General features: G+C 48.4%; 1 protein-coding gene across 2 annotated transcripts; it reads right to left on the bottom strand.

Annotated features, from left to right (window-relative positions):
• Positions 1 to 9410: 9410 nt before the first annotated feature.
• On the bottom strand, positions 9411 to 15684 carry MCHR1 (melanin concentrating hormone receptor 1). 2 transcript variants are annotated; one of them, XM_005144305.3, is made up of 2 exons: positions 15299 to 15684; positions 9411 to 12045 (listed from the first exon to the last, which is right to left on the bottom strand). In XM_005144305.3, exons 1-2 carry the CDS (start codon positions 15576 to 15578, stop codon positions 10991 to 10993), a joined length of 1335 nt encoding a protein of 444 aa, XP_005144362.3. In that variant the 5' UTR covers positions 15579 to 15684; the 3' UTR covers positions 9411 to 10990. The 2 variants fall into 2 exon arrangements, with proteins under 2 accessions (XP_005144362.3, XP_030900706.2); XM_031044846.2 differs by having other exon boundaries at positions 9411 to 12042.
• Positions 15685 to 19369: the final 3685 nt, after the last annotated feature.

Below are 19369 nucleotides of genomic sequence, written 5' to 3'. Positions count from 1 at the left end.
CAAATCAGACTGCAACAGAACTTGGTAAAACTCCTGTGTTTAGTTAGCTCAATAATTCCATCTTCAAAATCTGCTTGAAAGACTTGGAACTGATGCTGATTTCTTGTTTTATTTTCATCCCTAGGAGAAAGTAGCAGGAAGTGCCCTCTGAGGTGTTCTATTGAAAAAGAACCAAACCCACAAGTTCTTTCTTTCCTTCATAAAACACGATGATTGTTTCCCTTTGACTACTCTTCCCTCAGGGCTGAAATTGTCCGGCACTGATCTCCAGTGCCCAGTGTTCCTTCTGGAGCTTAAAACAGGCCTTAAGGGGTGCTGCAGGTTTCTCTGGGCTGTTTCTTCTCCCAAAGTGGCACAAATGGTGCTGACTGGAACCTTGGCTAAGCCCTCAGAGCTTCCTTGCATCTCTGTTCTTTCCCAGTGCCTGCATCATCACCCTTGGTCCTAGATCTTTTTGACTAAAGGTGTTTTGCTTCTAGTTTCCTGCTGAAAACTGACCAACTTTGTCCACTTGATGCACTTTTCATCCTGGTGTCCTGACCTTGCTGGCTGCTGAAAGCCTTTTCTGGGAACCTGAGAGGAAATGTCTAAGTTGAAGCCCAATGAGGGAAAAATCAAGTCAGGAGGGAAGGAAATGTATGCAGAACTATGGATGTTTTTACCTTGTGTTATCATCCAGGGCAAAGCCTCTGAAGAGCCATCAGCTCATCTCATTTGAAGGCAGACAGTGTGTGTGTACTCTGGTTCTCCTGTGTGGACAAACACTGCTGGGCAGGCTGCTGCAGCAAAGATGTGAATACTCCAGGGTGAGCAATTCACAGCGGAACAGTCAGGACCTGCTGTGTTTCACTGGAATATGGCAGACCCAGCATTAAGCACCAGTGTCTCCAACTGTAGAAATGGGGATAAATTCCAGTTCCTCTGCAAATTATGGGCATGGAGTTGTTAATGCTGATAACATGGGCCAGAGGGTGCTGCAGAAGAGGCACTTTTGCAAGCTTCAAAACCAGTATAACATCTTCTAATCAATACTCATTCCCACTCCCTCTGCTCCCAACCAGCTACGACTCAAGTAAGGCTAATATCTTTTCCCCTTGAGGTGTTTGCTGTTCCCACTAATGCATCCTGAACTACAGCCATGGACACACAAATGTCCAGTGTGATGTGGAGCAGCAGGATGGGGCAATATAAGCCACTCACAGAGCTACCACTGCCAGCTGTGTCCTTATGCGTGACACTGTCCAAGTGCAGGCAGATGTCTCATGGGTCACTGAGTGGCTTCTGCTTTCAGGCAGCAATTTTTCCTTTGGGAGTTAATAAAAGCATCTAAAAGTTCCTATTTGGAGTTTGTGAGGACCAAACCTGGCTTAGCCATTGGTCCAAAAAGCCTTTTAGCTTTTTTCTCCTGTTTCCTCATCATTCTTTTGGTTAAAAAGGAATATGTACTTTGAAATTCTTCTAGTCTTCCTATTGCACTTTATACTCCATATTCCTCAAAGCTTTCTTTACCCTGTAATGTATCAGCTTTCCCCTTTCAGAAGTCAGGCTTTTTTGATTAAAAGACTAGCAATAAGCTGAGTTTTGTTTCCTGGTGCCTTCCTGTTGTGTAGGAGCCAGCTCTTGTCCCGTTAGCATCGCCTTGCCATCCCCAGATTCCTCCCTCTGTGCAGTGCCTTGCAAGTCAAACCCAGTTGGGGTGGTACTGCCCTTACCTAACTCATCATCAAGGGAGGAGCAGAGTAAAGGAACTGTGGGATTTCCTTAAAACTTGACATCCTCTGGGGTTATCCCATTCTAGTTGATGGGAAGGTGAGATAGCAGCTTTTTCCCAGCAGGGATGTGGGATCTTGCTCCTTTCACAATGAGACATCTTCAAAGCTTCCTTTGCAAGTGAGTTGATGGACATCACCCAACAGCTACTTGCAAGGGGAGAAACACGATGTGGATTTTCTGCTTGTGACTCAGTGTTGCTGAGGTATCCTGGTATGACTGATCCTCTCCATAGGAGCTTCAATGAAGGGTTCCTATTGACATAAACACTTCTCCAGAGGTTGCAATAACCAGACTATGCCCTGCTGCTTTCTGTCCTGAGACAGCCCTTCTTGAGTGTGTGTGTGCAAACAAATTAGTTTCTGCTGAAGTTTTTATGGAAAATGTTCCAAAATAGGAACTGGAGCTTAGATATAACTTTGTGAGCTGCCTGTGTGGTCTTTGACAGCTTCAACATGCTTGTAACATCTAACACAGTAGTGAAAGGGTTGAAGAATCACTATGAAGACCCAGTGCTTCTGCAGCATCACTTGAGTCCCTTTACAACAGGAAGAGTCAGATACAGAATACAAAATCTGGGCTTCTACACCAAGCTGTCACAATTGCAGTTCATTAGTATTGATGGCTCCTCTTTAAAGTAAAGATTAAACACTCCTGAAAAGCACTCCTGACAGAACTAATGTATCACACAGCTTGTTACTCGTTGCAGAAGCTTGTTTGCTGCTAGTAATTCTCTAAGTTGGCTGCGTGTCACTTAGGCAACCTCGTACTCATCTGAAGCAATATTCACATCCCATGGGCTTGACCCATGAGTGAATCTGAGATCTTGGCAGCTATTTGAATAAGCACATTTTGAGAGAATTAGTACAAGGAGGTGATGTGGGGAGATGAAAGAAGTGCGGGTTATGTCCTGTCTCCAGTACATCACTGCTCAGCTGCTCTGCCTGGTCCCCGATGCTGGTAGGGTCTATAGCTCTTATCTGTCACTTATAATGCTGAAGACAAGTGTTTCTGGTAACTTTGTCTTTTCTTGAGTAACCCACTACTTTTTTCTGCTTTTCTTTCCTTTACTAAAGGGCAGAATCAAGATAAGCAGTTGCTTTTCTCAGTGGTACTGTAGGTTTTATCCAAGATGACAGCTTACACTTTCCAAGGATAAAATGATCATCATTATTCTCCTATCTCCAGCCATCATCTGAGCTCTGGGTCATTAATACTTGTAAAGCATTTCACATTATTAGACTCAACGAACTAGAGGACAGCAACATGTCAGCTTTCCTTTTTGGCAGCTCCTTTTGGCAGGGAAATTGGAGCCCTGAAATGTCAAACCCCACTCTTGGGCAGCCACAGAAGAAGCTTCTGGCATGACTCAGACCTTGTTTTACTTGGCTTTCCCCTAATCCCATGTCATTAATTTTGGTGGAGGCAGGCTCTGGATTTTGGCCAGAGCAGACTCTGGATTTCCTCCTGTGGCCAAGCAATGGAGGGGATCTGAGGCTGCCTGTGCAACTGGCCTGTTTCCTTGTGTGATCATGGGCTATTCGGTGCCTGTGATTGTCTGATGGGTGCCTGTGTGCGATGGATGGGGTGCCATCCCGTTTTGGAAGGGATTAACAATCTGTCTGAACATGGATGCTGAGCCTGGGTGGTATTTTCACCCCTTTGGAGTGTCAGTTTTGTTCCCTGGTTAACTGCTGTCCTAGGAGCAAGTTAGGCTATGGGTGGGCAGAAGAGAGATGTGATATGGAAGGACAGAAGATTGCTTAGTGTCTGGTCCACAGCTGCCTTGTGTCTTGTACACCAACAGTGCACATTACAGCTTCTGCATTAAGATCTTGCTTTATAATCTCCCCTCATTCACTCTTTCAAGCCTTCCTCTCCAAGCAAAGCCAGTAACTCCTATGGTTTCACAAATGTGAGCTGGCAATTATTGCTGCTAAAGCAACTTCTCCAGGCTTGAGGAAACAGAGGCATCAAGAAGGAAAAGAGCAGACAGCCACAAAAGGTAGGGACTGAGCCTACCTGCCAGGCCTGTCTGGACAGGCTTGTGAAGAATTAAGCAGTCGCTGCTGTTGCTGTAGACTGAGCCAAATCTCAATGTGCAGCTATGTGGCTAGGTCAGTGCAGCCTTGACTGAGACCACAGTGGTATCCTCCCTCATCTCATATCCGCACACCAACCCTTCTGCTACATGCTTTAGCCAAATCTGGAGATGAGAAAATAGCAGGATATCAACTGTGGAGCTCTTAATCCATTCCTAGCAAGCCTGAGCTTGGACATGATGCCACATAGACTGGAAAGATGATAAATTAGGCCAGTGATGTGAGCTGTGAGCAGCTCATGTGTTAGCCAGCGGCTGGGAGGTGGGGTATAGATTCTCCCAGAGCATCTCTGGGTGATGGGATCACTGTTGGGGCTCCTTAAACTTGACAGTAGAGGGGCTTAATAGGGTCTGCCAGCCTGAATATGGATGCAGACCTAGGGGATGGTGGCTCTATGGGATATAGTGTAGAAAGGCAAGGGAGATGAAGTGTCCATCCAGCTTCCAGCAGCCATGGGAAAGGCTCCCATTTGTGTCCCTTGCCAGGACATTGTGTGAGCTTTCCTGTGGCTCTGCAGGAAGGGTCTCACTTTCCTGCATGCGTGTTTCTTTGCTCTCATGTGTGCTCTGGTTGGCACAGGAAGAGGAGCTGCTGAGTGCCCCAAAGGAGTTTGAAGATAAAGGGGTCTCCAGGGCATGTAGTTCCTTATGCTGGCTCTCCTAAGAGCTAACTACCCAGACCAGCAGCCTCTTCCATCCTGTAGCCTTCAGTATACCAGGAGATCCTGTAGGACCAGAGGTAAAGCCAAAACCTATACTCAACATAGCCCTTTTCCCAACTACATACAAAGCTGGTCTGCTCCCTTTCCCTCTAAACCCAGGAGGAATTCACTATGCTGCAGCAACATAATGAACAGCAGGCTGAATTTGCTGGGTAAAGCCTCCCTGAGCACACAGGAGACATCCTAATTACCCTGATTGGGCCATTACTATGCAGGGTTGATGGGGAGATGCTGGAATGTTGTTTTGCCTTTTTTTCCCCCTCTTTCCCCCCAGTCTGGGAGGGAGGAGGCCTCATTAAAATCCCCCCAGGAAAGACACATGATTTATTTCACACGGAACAATTGATGCTTCCCATGCTGCAGAAAGACTGAATATTAATGCCAGCAAATGAGTCCCCTCTCATTGAGCTGCCAGTGTTTGTGCTCCTAAACATAGAGATTGTGTCAGTACTGGCTGGGGGCCGCGGCTTGGCACAACATGGCTCAGCCTGGGAGCAAATGTTTGTGTGCTTTCTTCAGCATCAGGGGTTGGCTGGGGAGAGAAGCATCTCAACTGGGATAAAAGCAAAGGACAGGAGATGTGCTCTCACTGTGAGAGGTGACATTTCACTCCTTTCCCTCTTCTAAAGCAGTTTCTGTGTTGATAACAATGAATGTACATTGCAGCTGGAGGTCTAAGTTGGGGATTGTGGTCTAAAAGGTTGTAAGCACTTGACTATTAAGAAAGGGTGGATGGAGAGGATTGAATCCTCAAAATGCTTTGTGAGAGTTGAAATCTGAAGTCCTTGTGTACAAGCATGGAAGGAAGACAGAGGGGACCTCGGTGTGAACACCCTGTTCCTTTCCAAACCTGTTTCCATTCCTCAGTGGGAGGGAGCTGGCTGCTGGAGAAGGTGCATGCACCTCCAACAACCAGCCTCCTAATGGAGTAAGTCAATAAGAGCTTTAAGAAGCTCTCATCAGCGATAACTTCACCCACCATTTCCATCACCATGCTTATCCCTATTGAGTGCTCTATATCACAACATTAGTGTTGGCTTTCTGTGGTCAAGGCCCACAAGAGAATAGGCAGAGGGCTGCATTCCCAAGCCTGCAGTGGGATGTGGGTGCGAGAAGCACTGCTCCTGAATGAGGCAGGAGTCTCCTTGCTGTGGCTGCTATGAAGGGCTCTGCTTTCTCCTCTGAAATGCCTGGTGGAGCAGGGCAAGGCAGCCCCAAGTCCCTGAGCTGCTGTGCTTCCAGCAGCACGTGTAGGAAGGGAATGGTAAGAGCTTCTTCAGACTTAGCAAAGGCAACTTAATAACTGAACACCTGAATAATTAAAATGATGTCATTACTCTCAGCCTGCCTCCCCTGCAAGTGGAAACCTGCAGGGGACAGAGGAGCACAGGTTGGAGGGAAGGGCTGACTCATCTCCTAGCTTGGTTTAAGTGGAAGAAATAAGGTTTAAGGACTAAATCAAAACCTGCGTGGTTTGAGAAACCTTCACTGTTTAATTGAAGCTCAGAAAAGTCCCTGCTCCTCTGTGGAGCCAGGCCCTGAAGACCTCCTTTTCTCATGGGGTGCTGGATGATGATGCAGTCAGTACCTGGAGTAAGGTCTGCTCCCTCTTGTGCTAAAAACCCACCCTGCTGTGGTGTAAACTCAGGCTCTGGTGCGATGGGCAGAACTTGGTTCTCATTCCCAAGGGACTAACCCTGTATGGACCTGCAGGATGGAGCCTTGAGTCTTCATTGGTGCTTGTGGTTTCCAGCTGCTGTGCGTGGAGAAGGCGATACCAGTGTAGTCTGACTTTGCTTTGGAGGAGGATTCTTTCATACAAAGCTTGACCTTTTGCAAGCAGCATTTAGAGATGGTGAAAGGTATTGAGCTGTCAACCCTGGAAGCTTTTCTAACGTGGTTGTCCTCAGCACATGCAGAAGTGCTTTTGAAAGCGCTGCGCTGCGTGCACCATCGTGTCTTGTACTAAAGCCACTTCTCAAGTGTAACTCTGCAGCTGTTGAAGCCCAGCTCTACCCTTCAGGAGAAGCCAGTGCTGCTGCTCTCCCTTGAGCCAGACTTGGGGGAATCAGGATTGGTGATTTCAACAGCCAGCATAACCCTACTGGTAGAAAGATGCTGTGAGAGAGCAGCTGTCGGGTCTTGTAAGATCATAGGAGCTGTTTCCCAAATGGGATATAGGTAGGGAACAAAAGCTGGAAGCATCATCTCTCATACCCTCCTGCAATCAGGAGGGTCTACATCTCTTTTGAAGGTTTACTCTCCAGTGGTGCAGTGAGCTTCCCATTCAATTGCTACCCTGTAAATACAGCTTCAAAAACACATCTCCTGTTGCCTGGAGGCTCTGAAGAGCCTGATCTGCTGGAGGAGCCCTTTACTTTACACTGATGAAATGTGCTGTCCCCTTTCCAGCTACTGCATCAGCGATGCAGTAGCTGGAAAGGCTGCAGGGGTTGTGTGAGGGTTTAGGTGTGTTGCTTTGCTAATGGGAGATGAGTGAGAAAAGACATTGCTGCATGGTCCCTGCACTGGTCTAATGGGAAATGGGTAGGCTGGAACATATCTGTACCTGCCACGTGGCTCCTCTCCCACCGGTGGGAGCCTGTTGAATGAAATGCATCCCATTAGCAGCCCAGGAGGATTGATGGAACACGATTAGTCAGGAGCACCTGACTAATAATAGGCATTTCTGAGTAGAAAAGGACACAGCTACTCACACAGGAGAACCTGCCACAGAAGGCTGTGTCCCAGGGGCCAGTGACTCATCTCACCTTTCCCTCCTCCCCACCCGGAGCCCCCAGCCTTGTCCTTGCTCTCCATCACAGGCACAGTGTGCTCTGGGGCAGGTTTAGCTGCACAGACTCCAGATGGGGAAGGGTGACTGGGAAAGGGTACCAGGAGGAGCCTAGCAGGGCTTTGGGGACCTCAGCTCCAGCTTGTCATTAGAACTGGCTTGGCAGAGCTATGACAGTGGGCAAGGCAGGAGCATGAGATTCTACTTGATGTGGACACAGGGATGTGGGTACTGGAAAAGAGGTACCAGAAGTGTGAGCCAGGGATTGAATCCTGCTGTGTCCAGCCCAGGAGGGCTCTGTTGCTATCTGGGAAAGCAGGAGTAAAAGTAACTGGACCATCTGCCCCATGTGGGAGTTCATCAAGAGCAGAGCTGTGACGTGTGGCTTCAGTCACACCTCTGAGGACAAGGAGGGGGTGGAGAGTGAACCCATCTGTCTTCCTGCTGTCTGACAAGGCAGCTCCGAGCACATGGGAAAAGTGCTGGCAAAAAGAGCCAAGGGAATTTGTCTCACCCAGTGTGTCAGGCTATTGATGCAAACATTGAATAGTTTCTTCCTATCCCCCTTTGGGTTTGGAGGTGGTTTTCCCCCAGGTTATTTGGCTGGATTCCCCTTATTCCTGTCAAGCAAGAGACACTGGGCTGTGTATGGGAGGCAGGATTGCAGGGAAACACACTGTGTTATCTCTGTGCCCTTCTCATCATGCCAGACCCCACAGCACTTCAGGCTGCCTATCTCTGTGTGAGTAGCTGTGTCTTTTTCTACTCAGAAATGCCTTTTATTCAGGCTCTGCCATCAGTAAGTGAGGCACAGAGGTGGGGGATAGCATAATAGATACAAAGAGCAGAAAAGACAAGACAATAAAGCTGAACATAATGCAGGACATGGACAAGTTCTCTGACTTAAAGCTGGCTCAGAAAAATAGGGAAAAAGGGTAGGATATTTGGATTAGGTCTTTCCAAGGTACACAGGGACTGTTCAGCTATTGGAAGGCCTTACCTTGATCCCTTGGTAAGGAGACACCTCTGAAGGTGTTGGATCAAAAGGTTTTGTCTTCATCGGAGAGGCTTTTGTTCATCTTGCCCTGCGCTTTGGGGTGAATTAGGGAAAGCTATATGCTGTCTGTATCTCTCTTCCCACCCTCCAAGCACACCCACAGGTATCTGCATCCTTGTGTTCCCAAAGTGTCTTTGCCACAGCTTTTATGAATGCACATGGAAAGGGAGGGATCCCACAGCTGGTAGGCAGACATCTGGTCTAGGAACCCCCTGGGGACATGAGGGGATAAAAACCATTGCAGGGTGGTGGGAAGGGGTAGGTGCCCCTGCTGAGACACCAGCTAAATGGGAAGCTTTGTGCATGATGTTGGGACCATGGCTTTCCACTGCACATAAATGAGCTCTGAAAGGACTTCAGCCAGGGAAGGTGCCTGTGTTCTGTGTCTTGACTTCAGTGTGATGACATCTAGAAAAGGTCTGCCCCACAAAGACCCTCTCGAGTGCTGCACCACCTGGTGCTGGCCTCCCTCCTTTGTTAGCCTATGGTGCCCCTGTGCTTTTTAGCATGTGGCTTGGCCGCAGTGGGTCAGACTGACTCACTGCAGACAGGAACAGACTAGCTCAACCATTAACACCTTTACTGCGCAGCCAAGATAATATCTACAGTGTGCTGCTCTCAGAGCCCTGACAGTTCAGTCTGTTTCCATTTCCCACTTGCTGGTGTTAAAAGAGGGAAAAAAAACACCCAACTATTATCACCTCTGCTCACAGAGAAGTGTGCCAGTCCTCCCCTTAACTTCCTTATGAGAGGGAGGGAACACAATAACTCCCTTTGTCCTGAGAGCAGGTCTGGCTTGGCCCAGCACACATCCTCCTCAACCTTTGCTCCTGAGCCCTTTGGAGTGGGTATTGACCAAAGAGCAAAGCAGCTCCATGAAAACCTGCAGCTGACAGTTCCTGGCAGTTCGAAAGTGGCAGAGACAGTGTCATAAAGCTCAAAAGCTCCACCCGTGTCTGGCTTTATTGCCCAGGGAAACAGGGGTGGAAAACTGACAAGATACCACGTAGTCACAGTGTGGATGTGCTGCTGACGGGGGTGCAGGTACAGAGAGACACAGTTACAAGGTTTGTGCAATGGCTCAAAAAGGAATGTGCTGCATCTGATGTCAAAATCAAGCCCACCAGCCTGCTTCCGTCACCAGAGGTGAGTGAATGCCTGTGTGTAGAATGAAGTATCGGCTGTACACAATACCTACAAGTGTGGGGGTATTACAGCACATGTCAGTGTGCACGTGGCTTAGGAAGCCCTGTGCAGGTGACACAGTTCTGCTGTGTAAGGGTGAATTTCTGTTCTGGATATGCAGTGGGTGGTTGGTGGCACAAAACCATAAGTGTGGTAACGAATTCTCTTGTGCTGTTTGATGGTTTTAATTCTTCTTTATACTGAATTCATCTACAGTAACCAGTTCCTCCACCTTTGACACTGTTGAACAATGCCTGAACGGTCCCCTCGGAGCCCTGCACAGGCTGTCAGTGTAATCCCCTGTCTTAAGCTCATCTGTGCTGTCTTTTCTCTAGTCTTTTGTAATGAGTAAAGCTATTTCCTAACCGCCGACTGTTAAAGCTGCACATACAAAACACAGACATTTAATTTTCCCTCTTTCCACTTTGTAAAGCATTGAGAAAGCTGCATAAGCAACACTGCTTCCTCTGAGCTGCCTGTTCACAGCTCCTCACCCCACAGATCTCTGCACACTGTGCTTTTCAGTCCCGCTCCAAACCCTCTGCATGGCTCCCCCATAGCCATGCAGGCTTCGAGGCACAAGAGCAGTATGAGGAGCTAGCGGTGTGAGAACCTGCTCGTTGCCATGAAAAGCCACAAAGCTGGTGTTAGCAGCAGTAGTTCTGGTTATTGTTTGCAGTCCTTTGAAGCAGTGCAATTGGAACTGCCTGGGTTTTTTTCCTGAAATACGTAGGATTAGCATCAAAATTAGCCAGTTCTTGGAGATGTCCTGGTTGCCAAACAGTAGAGTCCACAAGAAGCAGATGGAACAAAAGGCCAAGTAACAGACCTAGGTGAGACTTGTGGCCCCAAGATCTCTCTCTGCTGTTGGCTTCTAGGACATGAGCCCAGTCAGCAAAGCTTGCAGGTCAGGTTGCTTATCAGAAGTACATATATGACATTGTGTTTCAAAGGTTTAAGTTTTGAATGAAGAAGCTCTCTATTGACATGCTGCTTAGGAACCCCGATCAGGCGCAGAGGTGAGGAATCATCAGGCAGTGGTGTTGATGAAGGTTTTATTCTTCCACGGTGAATGTTCCCCCTTGAAATCCTTTCTGTTCTTTCCCTCTTTTCTGTTCATCCTCTTTGGGGGTCCAGTGTCTTGTGTGACAGAGCCCTCCCATGCATGAGGGGAACGATGCAGCAGTATGCAGCAACCCACAGGCCAAGGGCAGTGTAGGAGCAGAGCCCTGCAATGACAAAGAGAAGCACCTGGACTCTCGGAGGTGGAAACTTGCAGTTCATATGCTGCACCAAGAACTGCTTGAAGCTGCTGCTTCTCTATCGACTCACAGATCTGCAGGTGGTCGCTTCCGAGCGCCCTAGTGAACAGCCACAGTCACAGGCAGAGCTACTGAGCGTGGGGAGAAGTCCTCCAGAAACTGGGTCTGTTGAGTGGATTCCGGTGCCAGCTTCAGGCACACGCTGGCCTCTGTTACACTGTTGTTGTTGATGGAGCTGCTGTTGCGACATGGCTCTTTGGCAGGGCGGATGGCCACTAAGAACTGGCGCTTGAAGGTCTCGCTGAGGGCAATGTAGAGGAAGGGGTTGAGGCAACTGTTGGCATAGCCCAAGCTAATGGCAAAGTTGTAGGCGTAAAAGAAGGCCATGGATGGTGTGTCGATGCCGAGGTGAACCAGCTGGAGGATGTAGAAGGGAGCCCAACAGATAAAAAAGGCCGAGCAGATGGCAACTGCCATGCGGGTGACTTTTTTTGTACGAATCTGGAGGCTCCTTTGGGGCAATGGGACCACAGTGGTGGCCATGTGCTGGAGGATCTTAAAATAGACCACACAGATCACAATCAATGGCACAGCAAATGCCAGCATGAATTGGTAGAGGGTGAACCAGTAGATATCAGTCTCTGGGTTGGGAAGCAAGAGAGCACAGCGGACAGTCCCATCCTCCAGAGGCATAAGACCTGCATACATCCACACGGGAATGATGGTCAGGAAGGAGAGGAGCCACACCAGGCAGATAACTAGAGCTGCAACACAGGGGGTGCGGACATAGGTAGATTTTAGAGGGTAAACAGTCGCCAGGTAGCGGTCCAGTGTCATCACCGTAAGGATGTTGGTGCTGGTGATCTGGCTGTTTGTGTCCAAAGCAGTGATAATGGTGCATAGAGGAGCTCCAAAGTACCATGAACCATTGCCTAGGAGCTGGTGGATAAGGAAGGGCATGCCCAAGAGGAAGAGGAGGTCCACAATGGAGAGGTTGAAGATGAAAATATCTGGCACGGTCTGTTTGCATCTCAGTTTCTTCTTCTTGACAATGGTGTAGATGACGATGAGGTTCCCCACAATGCCCAGGAAGCAGATGATGCTGAACAGACTAGGCATGATCACATTGGTGTACGGTGCTGGCTTCTCTGCTGCTGCCAAAACAAACCAAACCAGTGAGTGCAACCCAGAGGCAACACCTTGCCCATTCCTGTGCTTGCCCTGTCCTGCAGCTGGGTGCCCCTCAAAGGTGTAGCTTGGAATGATGTTTAAGACTATGAGAGGCTTAGCTGGGATTTGACACTTTTCACTGCTCAGTACATGCAGCACACTACCCAAATGTGTCCATGTGCGGGCATCTTTCCCAGCTCCCCTGATGCACTTCTGTCCTGTACCTCCCCAGCTCTGTTTTTGGGAACTAACATCGGACTGATGTGCTTTTGCACTCCACTGTCTGACAGAGCCAACAGTAACTTCTCCTGCAGGGTGTGCTGGTTGCCCTGCTCTTTCTGAGGTGAATGGGTGAGGCAGCTGGTGCTTTACACATGGAAGAAGTGAAGCCGCTGAGGAGGTGCCAAAATCTGGATCTACTCAATGCTCAAGCTGTTGTCAGAAAGCCTCAGCTCATCTGCTGGGTGGTTTATCCATTGTACAGCACCACACACAGAGTTTATTGGGCGTGCAGGCAGATAACTGATGCTTATCTGTCTTGTGAGACCCAGGACTGTACCCTGGCTGTGTCCCAGCTCTGTTGGGGTTAGGCAGGAGCATACTCTCCTTTCCATCTTCCTTCCCTGCCCCTCTCCCCCTTTCTAGTTTCTCTTCTAGAAAGAAATCCAGGTGTGTGGCCAGACAGGGATTTGGGAGTATGTTCTAGTGACCCCTCAACAGGGAATGTCCTAATACTACAAGGATTAAAACATGGTTTAAAGATGCTGTCCTGAGTTCTGGATGCAGGTGGATTTCCAAGGGAAAATTCTTGCTTGCTAACACTTATATTACCATCACTGATGTCTGATTGTTGCCCTTGGTAGGAGGCCCAAACATAGTTAAATTCACATTTCTCTTGTCCCTTACCTGGGTTTAAAACCCTGTTTTGAAGCCACAAGCCCTCAGTGCCAATGAACAGGGATTTCTGCTCTTGGGCACAGGAGGTGGTGTCTGAGGCACTAGTTGTGGTGTGCAAAATGCCATGTGCAGGGTGTGATGGAGTCTGAAATCACCCATCTCAGCTCAGACAGATCTCATTACTCCTTTCTTATGGGACATGGGGATTTCTTTCCTAGTGGAAGGTTTCGTGTGAGTTATTTGTGTGGCTGTTACAGACACGCAAGATGGTCTCTAAGCCTGAGCTGCATGTGTCTTTCATTGAATTGCAGATGATTGAATGTGGTGGTAACTGGAAGTGCTTTCAGTCACTTTATTGTTCCATCTCCTTAGCAGCCTGCAGCTGTAGAAGTGGGGAAGTGTCCTCCAACAGAACCTAGGGAAATCTGGAAGAGGAGGTAAAGTGAAATAACAGTAACGATGAGATGGTGTCTCTGCCGAAGCAGTGTCTGTTACCAGTGCCTGTTTGTTGGCTTTGACCTCAAGAATCCTTGAGTACAAACTTGTCCAGGTTTACTCTGATGTGACAGCGAATCTTATCTGAATCGGGAGGATAACTGGGGCTGCACAGCTGGCCTGTGGCTGGAAGTGAGTGCTGTATCACCTCTATGTCATATTTCAGTGCTCTTAGAAGCAGGACATGAGCTGTCACTGCCTCAGTCCCTCTGGCACTAGGAAGCAGCCAGCTTAGACATAAGCAAGGCCAAAGTTAAGAGTGCGGTAGAGCAGTTGCTGCCACAGAGCTGGCAGGGACCTATAGGTGAAAGCCAGATTTGGTTTGTCTTTGATAAGACAAAAAAGCCTGGTCCAGGGCATTTGTAGGGGTTTAAATGGTCCCTGTTCCTCCTGGCTGCTCATTAATGCAAGGAAATGCCCCATGTTACATGGCTTTTGGTAGATAACATGCTGTCATCAGCACCCTGTTGAGACCTGACACTTAGACTTCAGTACCCAGCCTGTGGATCCCCTGCACATCCAAACAGATCTCACACTTCCTTAATGCTTGAAGGTGGCGGACTAGAAACTGGAGGATGTCCTGCTGTTCTGCAGGTAGCTATTGAGTTCTGCTCTCCTGTGTCTTAGCCCCAAAGTTTGTAATGAGTGTAGTGGGACTTGGGCTGTGTGAGTGAGATGTAAAGGCCACTTGGGCAGCTGGAAATTGAGACAAAAATGTCCTTTTCCTGCAGTATAATCAATACAGCCCTCATGGTGATCCTGTAACACTTGGAATGAGCTCAGCTGGCCTTAAAGCAGAATGTGTGCGAGCCCAAAGGCTTTGTGTGAAAGGTAGCCCATACAGATCTTTAGCATCTCGCCTGCTGCTGGTGTTTGTCCAAGGAGGACTCTCAAGAGTTATTAGCTTGAAGCTAGTGTGAAGCAATTGTTCATGCGTGTATCAGAGGCTGGAGCCAGAAGCACATGTCTATCAAATACTCAAAAGTAATTTCTAAAGGCTCTTTCATCTTGAGATCGTTGAATCTGAATTTTCAGTGCTGCTTCTGTGTACACCCCAGTGTCTGTTTACTGAAACAGCTACTTCAGGCATTGACCTGTCCCTGTTTGTAGATCTGTGGCTGCCCTGTTACTTTTTAAAGTCCCAAAGGAGACTGCACTATGTGAGCTGAATGAGGACTTGACCTATTTTGTTTCCTCTAAGGTGATTTTTGCCCTCAGTCATGCCCAAACACACGAGAAACCACATCTTTGCTGCATTTCAGAAGGAAGCAGCTTAAAGCACACTTTCAGTTGATAAAAGGCATGCTGGTGCAGAGGGAGTCAAAGACCACATACAAAACACCTTCTGTTGAAGAGTGTCACCAACCTGCACCATCAAGAACTGCCTCACCCTCAACTATTGATTTGTGAGCAGTGGTAATATGGAAAACACAGACTGATGAGGATCTTAGCCTCCCTCTCCAACGATGTTGTCTACGCCTCGTTCCCCTCCCTGTCTAGCAGGGCTGGTCCATCTCTTTGCAGCTACGATCCACAGGCTGCTGGTGCTGTTACAGCCTCACAGCCAAAGGGCAGAATCGCTTCAAGCCATAGGGGTCAACGCTGGTGGTCGGGCTGTAGGAGGGGGTGTCCCGGGAGCTGTCCGCCCGCGGGTGCTGAAGGCGGCTCTCCCCGGGCCGCGGTCCGGGCTTGGGGTGCTGGGGGGTCCCTGTGCTCAGCATCTCCCACCTCATGGGGTACGAACAGCACGGGGCTCGGCACCGCCGAGCAGCACAAGAGCCATGGGCAGGCGGACTTGCCCCCACCAAGCTCTCCGCCCCACCACCCCGAGCAGCCCCTTCTCACCTGAGCCGTTCCGAGCCTCCGGAGCCGAGAAGTTGCGGGAGGAGTTGGCGGGGGCCATGGCAGTGAGTCCCGGTGGCAGGGATGGAGAAAGTTGGACAAGCTTCCCCGGTGGATCCGCAGCGGCGATGGGGTAGGGGGGGTCTCCCCTTACCCCAACGAGGCGGGCAGAGAGCGGGATGCAGGAGCCCTCCTGCAGCCGGCGAGCAGGGGCTGCGACTCGGCTGCGCTGCGCTCCGCTCGCCCACTCCCGCCCCGCCGAGACAGGAGCAGGTACTGACATCAAAGAGCAGCTGATTCCGTGTATTCCGAGAGCATCCCTCCACCGGCGTCGGCTGGGAGGGAATGCCGGAGCTGAGCGGGGCCGGGAGGAGCTGCCCTCCTCCTGGTCCAGGGGCTGGGCAGTGCCATCGCTTTCCCGAGTGGCTCACGAAGGGATGGGTAGGATCTGTGCCCTCCCTATTACAGCCAGCCTGGCCTCGCTGTCGACAGTAGGAGAGGTGCATCAGACTTCAGCTCTGATCTGCCTTCTTCAGTGTGTGTTCCGCTGTCTCGCAGAGACATATGCACTTTTCATCCCTGAGTCACCAGCACATCTCTAATAGCGGGGCTGAAGGATGTCAAGGCACCAAATTACCCACTGAAAACTCAGTTACTTTGACCCTCTGACCCCTCGAACTCTAATTCCAGCCTGAGACACTTGACTTGTAATTAATTCACTGCTGTTTTCTGCTGTTCCGCTTCTTGCCACAGCTCATTTGCTTCCTAGCTCCAGAAATGAGCTTTACTGCTAGCTCGGATTTTATTTGTGTTCTATTTTTTCCTTAATAATACAAGGCAAGAAACCCTTTGCTTTTTGAGAGGCTGCTTTGCTCTTTATTTGCTTTTCCAGAGCAGTCGCCTCCTGTTTTCTGTGGCTTTGAGGTGATGGTTTTGTTGTGCTTCCTGCCCACTGTTTATATATGAATTGAGTTCTCCATTATGGTTTGATATATTACATGTTACCAGGGCAAAATGACCATTCTGTACCTCTGAGTGTTTCCAGCACTGAAAAAGCATGGTATGTCAGCAGTCTGCAAGAAACCCAGCAGCAACAGGCAGCTTTTTCTCTGTGTTAAAGTGCAGTGTTAGGGGATTGGGTTTGCATTATAAAAAACACATTTACCTGTCTGGAAATCTCTCCTGCTTCTGTCTCCTTCTCTGTAGTTGCAAAGGGTGGCTTCAGCTGTAGGAGCCTGGTTTTGGAGCTTCACAAGCCTTTGTCATTTGGGACGAGAAGTAATCTGTTCAAAATGAGGCCCAGCACACACAGCAGCAGCAATGCCAGCGTGGGGCTGGGAACCAGATTTGGCAGCAGCATTTTCAGTATGGGCCTTTTACTATGTAAGCCAAAGGAGTTCATCATTATTAGATTGTCCTCTAGTGGACCAGCAGCAGACAGATCTGGAGCATGTTTCACTCAGGCATTACAGCTCTTGGGAACTAGAGACAGGCTGGGGCCAATTTGTCTGCTGTGCTGTGAGGTTTTTGCTGGGTCTTTGGAGCTGCCTCAGACAGTGATTTGCCCAAGAGGCTTTATCCATGGTACGTAAGCCAGTTTTGAACCTGTGTAGCTTGCAAAAAAAAAAGTGCTGTTTCTCAGACATTTAGTATTTTCTTAAAAGACCTTTTTTTCCCTCACATCTTGGGCAAATGTTAATGTTCATCTGCGGGGTTACTCCTGATAGCAAGCTATGGTTTGTGTACTGGGATGGTGGCACCTAAGGCAGGAGGGCTGTTTTCTTCTCTAGTGAATGCTTTTGTGCTATTTTGTTTAACCCATTCTTGAAGTACAGAGTATGAGTTTGCATGCAAAACTGGTGTGCGGTTGCTATTCCACTTTCCCTGCGTAGACAAGCTCCTACTCAATTTCCCTGGAGAGGAATGAGCTATGTTACAGCTTTCAAAGAAAGAGCCTGACATTCAAATTCAGCAGTTTCCAAAGCACAACATGATTTTTAATTTGTGATCTCAAATAGTGCTGTTCACTTAGAAACAGCCTTGCATTTAAGGAAGCTGTAATTTCTCTTCTCAGCTGTAGGGGCATAATGAACCACAGCCGTTCCATCCCTGATGCACGTGTGTCACAGCTGCAATGACAAATCTGTGCTCAGCGCTTCAAGATTCACTTCATCAGCAAGGCTGAGTGATTGTTTTATTATTGGGCTTGTATATTTGGGCTTTGGTAAGGTTTGGGTCTCCCTTTTTGCTATGTCAATCTATAGAAGTTCTCGTCCCACAAGGGCTGGTCTCTGTAAAACCAGCCCCATCAAGTTGAAGGGGCAGAAGGGAGAGGAAGGTAGAACTGCAGCAACTGGTGGTGCACAGCTTGTTCATGCCTAGAACTCATCATTGCCAGGAGCAGGGACAGTAATCGGTTCATTATCTGGCTGAACACTTGAAGGCAGCAGCTTTCTGAAGGACTAGTTCTGTGAGTGCTCATCTACTGGAAACTGCAGCAGGGATGAGCTCTCCAGGGACCTCGGGATATAGCTGAGGGGTTGTACTAACCACTCCATGTAATTGCAAGGAAGATCTAGGCACTAACCCTTGAAAATACATCTTAAAAGAGAGATACAGTAATTACCATTTAAGCATGGAACTACCATCTCAACAGCCTAATGATGTAGATAAAGGTGTGGAAATGGAGTTCAGCCCTTCAACATAAAAGAGGAGAAAAAATTATGTCTTTCTGCAGACTTGGCATCACCACTACATTTAGACCATCCCGTCTGCAACATCGCTGTTATGAAGGGAGATAGTCATCTTCCAAAGCTGCTGCTAGGCAAATTCTGTGGCTCAGGAATGAATCTGGCTGGTCTAACAGTGGTTTAACCCCGAAAGGCTCTTGCATTTCAGTAATGAGTTATATTTCCTGCGTCTGTCCCAGCTGGAGATCCTGTCTTACGCAACATGAGTAGAACCACAGCATCCCGTGGGGCAGGAGGCGGCGCCGGCTTCTGTTGCAGTGCTACTGCAACCATTTCCCCAGCTCGTTCCACCAAATAATTCCTCATTAAATGGAGTTTTTTCCACTTACTAAATATTTATTTAGCACCTAGCTACTCCTCTGATTTGCACTCTGGAGAGAGGAGCCTTCACAAAGAGTCAAGTTGCAAATCCTTCCCTCTAACTCGCTGGTTTCCTTATTCGCCACTCCAGACTTACAGAATGGGCCTCAGCTCTTTGTCTTTGCTTGTATCGATCAAATAGCTAATGGGTGAAGTTCTGCCCTTGCAATGGCCTGAGGGGTAGAGATGATTTCATTCAGGATGTGTTAAACATGCTGCACCAACCTTCCATTCTGGCCAAGGACTTGAATATTGTTGCCTCTATTGTCTCACACTTTTTCAGGCAAGATTGGTAAAGTAGTTTCCAACTACTAATGCTTTTTACCTCATTTGATTCTGAAAAGTGAGTCTTTGCTATCGCTTCTCATTTACAGGGAAGGAAAATGTGGAATGTCAAATTATTTCTCTAAAGCCAGATGCTGAGCTGGAGGTAAAAAAATGACAGTAATTCTCTCCAGAGCAGCGCTGGCTTAGGCAGCATCTTATCCATCTTCCAGCAATGATTATCCCGACACAACTGCTTGTATCCCCAGATGGATATGTGCTGAATGCAATCATTTGATTAGAAAACCACCCTAAACACAGCAAACCCAAAGGTCTGGAGGAGTAGCTTCCTCAAGGCAACTCGGTGACTTGGGCATTGCTGCCATCGATCTAGATGTGTGTGGTTGATTGGAAAGAAGTTGCTATCGTGTCTCGATGCCTGATTCAATTCACATCATTGCTACTGTGTGATCTGCTATTGTCCTGAGCTGGTATTAATGAGCTGTGGCCTGAGACAGAGCCATGAGCAAACCCCTGGTTTCCCATGTCCCAGACTCAGCTTTCTCTCATACATGTGTGTCTCTAATGAACACAGGGTGAATTCCCTTTCTCAGCAGCTCCATAGTCACACATGGCTTTACAAGACTACTTAGCTACACAATCACCTAAACCCTCTTATCTGTGCTGGATTTCTAATTCA

The sequence above is a fragment of the Melopsittacus undulatus genome, chromosome 11 (genome assembly GCF_012275295.1).
Source record: "Melopsittacus undulatus isolate bMelUnd1 chromosome 11, bMelUnd1.mat.Z, whole genome shotgun sequence".
Taxonomy (NCBI): Eukaryota; Metazoa; Chordata; class Aves; order Psittaciformes; family Psittaculidae; genus Melopsittacus; species Melopsittacus undulatus.
The sequence above is the reverse complement of the archived record's forward strand: the minus strand, read 5'-3'. Positions and strand labels throughout refer to the sequence as shown.